The sequence below is a fragment of the Rosa chinensis genome, chromosome 5, assembly GCF_002994745.2.
Source record: "Rosa chinensis cultivar Old Blush chromosome 5, RchiOBHm-V2, whole genome shotgun sequence".
Taxonomy (NCBI): Eukaryota; Viridiplantae; Streptophyta; class Magnoliopsida; order Rosales; family Rosaceae; genus Rosa; species Rosa chinensis.
In genome coordinates this window covers 30,065,413-30,073,041 of record NC_037092.1, presented here as the reverse complement: position 1 = coordinate 30,073,041, position 7,629 = coordinate 30,065,413, and the positions used below count along the sequence as shown (strand labels likewise).

Below are 7,629 nucleotides of genomic sequence, written 5' to 3'. Positions count from 1 at the left end.
CCTTTCCCTCTTGATCGTACAACACAAAGTCAAAAACTGTTGTATGATATTTTGCACGCTACTCTCATACAACAGATATAACTATTCTGTTGTACTATGTAGTATCAATTTAAAGCTAAATTTGAGTCAAGCTAGGAGGAAAATCTGCCGCTATTTGTTTTTTCATTCACACAACGAATTATTCTTGTAAGTGTTATGCAATGATCTTCTAGCTAAAAACTTCATAATTTTAACAGCCTTATACAACGTAAGTTTTGTAAACGTGTTGTATGATTCACTTTCCCTCATCACACAACAATTTTTTTTTTTCGTTGTGTAAAAAGTGTTGTATGTTAAGGTTATTGGCCTAGTGCAATATGAATCCCTCAGCTTCACTGTCAATAATTGAAAATAATCCACAACTTTGTTTGCTACAAAGTTCTCTCGTAGGCCACTGTCATTTATTATAGAGCATACCTTGTCTTTGATGATCAATACATGTAGTTTGGAAGTCGTCGTAATCTGGCGTTGTGAATATCTAACATTCCATGTTTCTTCTTTTTTTGTCTCTGATTTTTTTTTTTTTTGGATTAATGAGGTTGTCCTAAGGCGAATCCCTTGGTATGTTCCTCTTCAACGAAACTTTCTTTGATAGATACTCTACGACTAGCGTTGTTGAGGTTGGTGGTAGTGAACTGCTCCCTTGGATCGTCGTCTGCTAAGAAGTGGGCAATACCTGCGCTGATACCAAATGATGTGGGAAGCATGAACACGATAGTAAGAGGCTCCGTCAAGCGTCGAAAGCCATATGAGATGAGCTAGAATCCATTAGCACAGCCTTAAGAAACATAGAGAAACTTCTCTAATATTTGGTTTTTTATTGATAACTTCAATGAAAATTACAATCTAAGAAGAGGTGCCTTATATGGGGCACATAGCATAAACCTAAGGGAAAATTCTCATACACACCAAATCCATCAATATACTTCCCATACACCCCAACAACTTATTTTTATTCCCTTTCACACAACCTTTTTCTCTTTTTCTTCTCACCTACCCATCTTATCTACTTTTATACCTTTACTACCCCTTTTTCCTCTCTCTCTCTCCGATCTTTATTTGATTACTATTCTTTTCCCTCTTTTTTTTCTTTTGATGAAACGTGGTGAGCCCATTTTGAATTTATTTGTTTTGGACTATAATTGCAGTTAAAATTCATCCTCTATTCGAAGGAAAACAGTTAGTTTTAACTATTTATAATTTCGATCATAGACAGATTAGAATTGATTGCTATTTGCAAAAATACAAGTAAAGAGTTAGCTGAAGAAAAAGAGAAGCTGAGAAAGTTAAAAGCTTACAGGTCAAGGCTAAAAAGAGAAACTCCCGATTATTGGGATATTATCTTTATAGTCCAGAAAAGAATCTATAAATTTGAAAAATCAATCGGAGATCTCAAATATATTCTCCGCTAGGAACAAAAACCTCTTGATTATTTGAGCATTGGTTAGATCCACAAATGACTGTAATCAGAGCTTGCAAAGAGCTCAAAAGGGGAATCCCCAATAGGGACAATGTCTGAATTAATATTACAGAAGTTGAATTCTCTACTGAAATCTTCTGATGAGAAATATCAGAATCTGATACAAAAAGTATCTAGATGTCAAAATCATCTAGAAAAAGTACCAGATATAATCACCCAATTAGAAAAATTGGAGCACAAAATAGATTATATCAAAGAACTTCCTAAAAGGGAAGAAGAGCAGCTAACAAGTGTTGGTAGAAAAATCAATGAATAGCAAGAAATGCTGGATTCTATGAAAAATATACTAAAGGATAAGAAAAAGTCTCCAGTAAAATCAAAGAAAGCTAATGGATTCAAACCGTTACAGAAGTCTGAGAAGAATCCTACGCCAAGCATGATTTTTCTAGAACCTTTTACTAGTCTGACTAGTATCAGGTATGAGAAACCAAAGCACTTAGTAGCAAGAGATGTCAAAATGATAAGCATCTTCGGGAAAAAGAAAGGAGAGTACAACTCCTAAATGCTGAATAATTCAAATACAATGAAATTAAACAGGAGGTAAAAAACCCGCAATTCCAAAGTTAGATTTTAAACAAATCTACAAAAGGGGAAAGTTTGAACAGCTGGATAGCCAACATTTCAAACTATTGGAATTTACAACCCCCTCTACAACAGGAGAAACATATCTCTTGATGATCACTCCTGAAGAAGTTGCCAGAGCAAGAACAAAGAATTATCAATTTATGCATATTGGAGCAGTTCAAGTTGGCATAAAACTTCTTGCCCGAGAAGGCATAAACTTTTCAGTTTTATGTGTCCTACAAGACAATAGACTAACAGATTTTCAAGCTAGCCTGTTAGGAACACTTGAAGCATCCCTATGCAATCAAGTAGCATATTTCAATTGCTTCCAAAACTTCTCAACCAGCCTGAAAGATGCAGCCCACTATTTAAGACTGAGAGTCAAGACATATGGCATATCAATGAAAAAGGATATGCAAGAGCTTGCAATAGTATATAGAATATACTATAAACTGATGAGTACCACAGCAGAACCTAAGACAAGGATATCTAATATCCCAGTTCTTACTACTGGATTCCTCACCAGTCAGAAGAACCATTCACAACAGATCCACAAGGTTACTTGGAATGAAGTAGCCTTTCCTATTGAATGGAAATTATTTGGTCCAAAGAAACCTCCAGAAAATGCCAAAGCGGCAATATATGAAAGCAGAAATGTGATGCCCCGGAAATTCGTAATTATTTTCTGAGGATTTTCCGGAATCTAATTTATGGTTGTTGGACGGTTTCGTGGCTCGTGGATGGAGCGGAAGTGTTTCGGGCGAATAATTAATTGAAGAATATGGTTTTAGGGGGTTGCCAAAGGTTGACTTTTTATTCGTTGGGATTCTCCGAAAACTTCCTTCACGAAAGTTGTAGAGCGCGTCGATACGAGTTCGTGGACATGTGGAACACGAGAATCGGAGTTCGTATGAGGAAGTTATGGCTATGGAAAGAAGTTTCCATTTTGGTATATATAGGAAAAATCAGAAAAATATATTCATTTTCCACTTTCCTTTTCCGGAAACCATACTCTCTCTCTCTTCTCTCTCGTCTGCGCCTTCAGAAACGAAAATCTTCGACTGACCCGACCCGGACCCGATCTATCCGACCCGACTTTTCGGGCGAACTGCGGCGGTCTCCGGCGACGAAACTTTCCAAATAGGATCGCCTCCTCCGTCTGGTCGTCCCTGTGGTGCCCTCTATCGCCGATTCTCTTCCACGGCGGCGCTGCAAGGCGGTGCAGCCTAGTGTTTTCGGACCCGGCCGGAAAACTCAACTCCGGCGACTTCATGGCTTCAGGCTTCCTTAGTTGAGTTCAGAACAAGCTCGCTGATCGATCCATGGTGTTTGTTTTGATCGGTTGACGTGGAAATCGGTTCAACTCAGTTGGGATTACTGTTCACGGCTTGTGAGGTAGTTTTCGACCCTTTATGCTTGTTTTCTTACTTCGAGCTAGTTATGAGTATCCACAAGCATGCTTAGATGAAGAACTTTGATGTTGGGAGTTTTGTGAAATATTGAGTTTTGGCCGGCGGCGGTGCGCCTCCGTCTGTGGTGGCATTCCGGCGGTGTTCCGGCCACTTAAGGAACTGTTTCTGTTATTATATATGTTCTACTCGTTGATGCAAGCGTTTCAATATATAATATGCAAGTTTTGGAGTTCGTTTGGAATTGTTATGATTTTTGCAGTTTCATACCGACCAATTTATGCTATCCGTGAGGATTTGAGCGTCTGATCGACTTGTGGTTTGGTCACATCGATCGTGGACGTATTCCAGAGACTTTGGGAGGTCTCGGATGTGGTTTTGCCTCGATTGGCGCCACTTTGGGGATTTTAGTTCAAAACAAAGGTTTCGGACTTAAATCGTTTGTGAATTGTTACTGATTTGAGATCATTGGTGAATAGGTGCTTCTAAAAGGTGAATTGGACGAGTTGTTGGTGATAGTGTTAGTTCGGTTCTGTATTGAAGACGCAGCGGGATTCTGAGGTGAGTAATCTCACGAAGTTCATTTCACGAACGGGAATACCCTTATTGTTTTGAGAGTTATTTAGTTAACTGCAAACTATAGATGGTATTAGTGACATTTCTGAGTAGATGACTATGTGTGTGTATATATATACATACGTATTCATGTATTAGTTGTGGATTTGTGAAACAATATGCATGAAACGATGCTTTTTATTGTTTTGGGTTGTGGCTTTTGGAAAACAATTGGTGGGAAATGGTATTTCTATTGTTTTGAAAAGTGTTTGAGGATTTGAGAGTCACAGGTTGTGATTTCTCCTTTTGAATTGATTTAACGTTTTGATCTGACGATCGGTGGTCTGAGGATTTGAGAGTCACAGGTTGTGATTTCTCCTTTTGATTGATTTGACGTTTTGATCTGAGGGTCAGGTTGGCCTAAGGATCCGGGGTTGCAGGTTGCATCCTCATGGCAATATTATATCGTAAGATTGAACCTTGGCCGGGTGACAGGTTACGATTCAGTTAGAGCTCTAGTCTGTCTGCCATCGTACTTTAGGGATCTAAGTAGGTTACTTAAGACTCCTGGGTACATATTTTGTCCAGGTTGGACCTATTTGCTGTTTTGTCCAGGTTAGACCTAATTATTGTTTTATCCAGGTTGGATCGATTTATCATATTCTACTTGTTAGGTTAACAATAGGTATGATTTATTTGTGTTGATGCTTTGTCCAGGTTGGACCTATTTGCTGTTTTGTCTAGGTTGGACCTAATTATTGTTTTATCCAGGTTGGATCGATTTATCATATTTGAATTGTTAGGTTAACGATTTATATGATTTTGTCACGGTGTGACTTCCGTTGTTTCTTTTGGGAAAAGAGTATTGATTTTGGAAGCATGGTATGTTTTCTTTATGTACGAGTTGAAAGGTTTTCCTCGTTTTTTTGGCGTGAGTTGTGCATGTGTGTTTTGAGTTACTCATACGGGCTTGCAAAAGCTTACCGGGTTTGTTGTGTGGCAACCCGGTACACTATTCAAACGGTGTAGGGGTTAATCCTGCAGGTTAGGAAAATCGAGATTGAGGCAGCGAGCTAGCAGCTTTACGGTAGGAAGCCATCTTTGTGACTTTACCTTTGATAAGGACTTCCGTTATATAGTCACTCTGAGCAGCCTTTACGTTTTATTTTGTTGTTGGCAATTTAATTCGTAAGCTTGTGTAATATATAACTCTTTGGATGCGAGTGTATATTAACTTTGAGGGTTCAGGACATCAATATGTGTGTATGTTTAAGGGAAAAAGATTTCAGGTATTTTGTATTGATGACTGGACGTTCACGCATATATAATTATAGGGTTATATATATCGATTTTCATGTGTGTAAAATCAGGGGCGTGACAGTTTGGTATCAGAGCGTAAGGTGCATATTTGGTGACAATCAATACTCCTCGAGTGATGGCCCGTCTGCAGCGGATCCCCATCTGATGCTCTTCGGTATTGATATAGTCATTGGGTATGCAATGAGCGTTGGAATGTGAGTCTTTAGGGTAGTGTTGGTTCAGTGAACGAAGTGTAGGAGCTTAAGGTAGCTTCTAGGAGTTATAGTCTTTTGAGGAATGAGGGCCTTTAGATTTAACTCTTGTTTACATAGGGGGTAGAATTGTATCTTCTGACGTAGTGTTGCGGTTGATTCAGTCATAACGTTGACTTATACTTGTGATTGGGAGAATACCTTATGGTTACGCTATGTTCTTTAGGTAATGGATCTTCAGGGAGACAGTGCTAAGGGTAGAGGCAGATTTTTCCCTCTGAAGGAGTCTTACCGGAAAGATGAAGTGCAAGCACCGCTTTTGATGCAGCCTGTTCTGCCTGTTTTTGAGGGCATTAATACTACTCGCCTATCATGGTTGACTGGGGAAGTTACTAGATTGGGAGCAGTCGCATTTCATGGTGGTACAGACTACATGTTAGCTGAATGTTGGATTGAGAACATGCAGACCTATTTTAAGATGATTATCTGTACTGACGTTGAGAGGTGGATAGTAGCTACATTTCTCCTCCAGGATGAGGCAAAGCAGTGGTGGGATTTTGTACTGAAGACAAAGGATGTGGCCACCTTGACCTGGAGATGTTTTGTTGGACTCTTTCGAGATAAGTATTTTCCGGCTTCTGCTAGAGAGCAATTGGGGATCGACTTTATCTCACTAGTTCAAGGAACTATGAGTGTCAGAGACTATGAGGCTCGATTTTCACAACTGTATCGGTTTGTCTGGCCGATGGATGCAGAAAAGTTGGCTCGTAGGTTCGAACAAGGATTGAACTATGAGATCAGGGAAAGGGTGATTATCCTTCGACTGCCTACTGTGGCAATGATATTGGATAGGGCTATGGCAATCGAGAGGGAACTCCAGGCTTCTCGGAGGGAGTCATCAATTGTAGGAGATTTCCGAGGGAAGGGAAAGGCAATTGCGGAAGGCAGTAATGCACCAGGTACTCAGGATGGGTCTCGGAAAAGACAGAAGACTTGTCAGCAGGCTCCGGTTGGTGTAGCCGCTGAACCTACTTGGATTGCACCTGTTGGGCAAGCTGTGCCTTTGAGATGTTTTAACTGCAACCAGTTGGGGCATATGGCTAGGAATTGTGTGAAGCCGAAGTGCAGGAAATGTTACAAGTGTGGGCTGAAGGGACATGTTGTTCGGGAGTGTACCCAACCTAAAGTTATGAGAGAGAGGACTCATCAGCAGGCACCAGCTATGGCTGCAGCTGCACCTGTGGGGCAGGTGGCAAACCATAAGTGTTTCAATTGCAATGAGATGGGCCATGTTGCTCGAGTTTGCACGAAACCGAAGAATTTGGTATGTTTCACATGTGGCCAGACAGGGCATTTCTCAAGGGATTGTACCCAGCAGCAGGGTAGGGGACAAGGGAACCAGCAGAGGCAACTGCCTCAGGGGCGGACTAGGGTGTTTGCTATTGATCAACAGAATACCGAGGAAGAAGGTACTTTATCTATTTCTACTTGGGTTGTTAGAACGATGTGTGATAGTTGCGTACTTCTTTCCGTATGTTGTGTTGTGATAGGTTTTACTTGTTGATTTTAGTTTGACCTATGAGTGTGGCATGTTGTGATGCATAGGCTTTGGTCGAATTGAATTGAATTGACGGTTTCATTTTCAATTCTTGTAACGTAAGGGTTACATTATCGTTGAGTGGTGCAGATACTGTTGTGATAACAGGATTCTGGACTTTTGTGTGATCTGTGTGTAGTGTTGCAGTCATAAGAGTTTTAGTGGGTAGGGTACGAGGACGGGAATTCATGAAATTATTGGGTTACCACCAAGTGGTGTGGTAACGATTCCTATTGTTGTGATACTAGGTGAGGTACCTGTATCCACTATTGATCGAGGTAAGTTGTACTTTGAGATGAAGGCATTCTTACTGTGAATGAAAATTGGATTTGAGCTTGGTTTATGCGTACTTGTGGGTGTGGTACGTGTAAATTTCGGGATGAAATTTCTTTAAGGGGGGTAGAATGTGATGCCCCGGAAATTCGTAATTATTTTCTGAGGATTTTCCGGAATCTAATTTATGGTTGTTGGACG

General features: G+C 40.3%; 1 protein-coding gene across 1 annotated transcript; it reads left to right on the top strand.

Moving 5' to 3' along the window:
• The first annotated feature begins 5,787 nt into the window (after positions 1 to 5,787).
• On the top strand, positions 5,788 to 7,156 carry LOC112203612. Its single transcript, XM_024344549.1, has 2 exons — positions 5,788 to 6,807; positions 7,109 to 7,156. Exons 1-2 carry the CDS (start codon positions 5,788 to 5,790, stop codon positions 7,154 to 7,156), a joined length of 1,068 nt encoding a protein of 355 aa, XP_024200317.1.
• Positions 7,157 to 7,629: the final 473 nt, after the last annotated feature.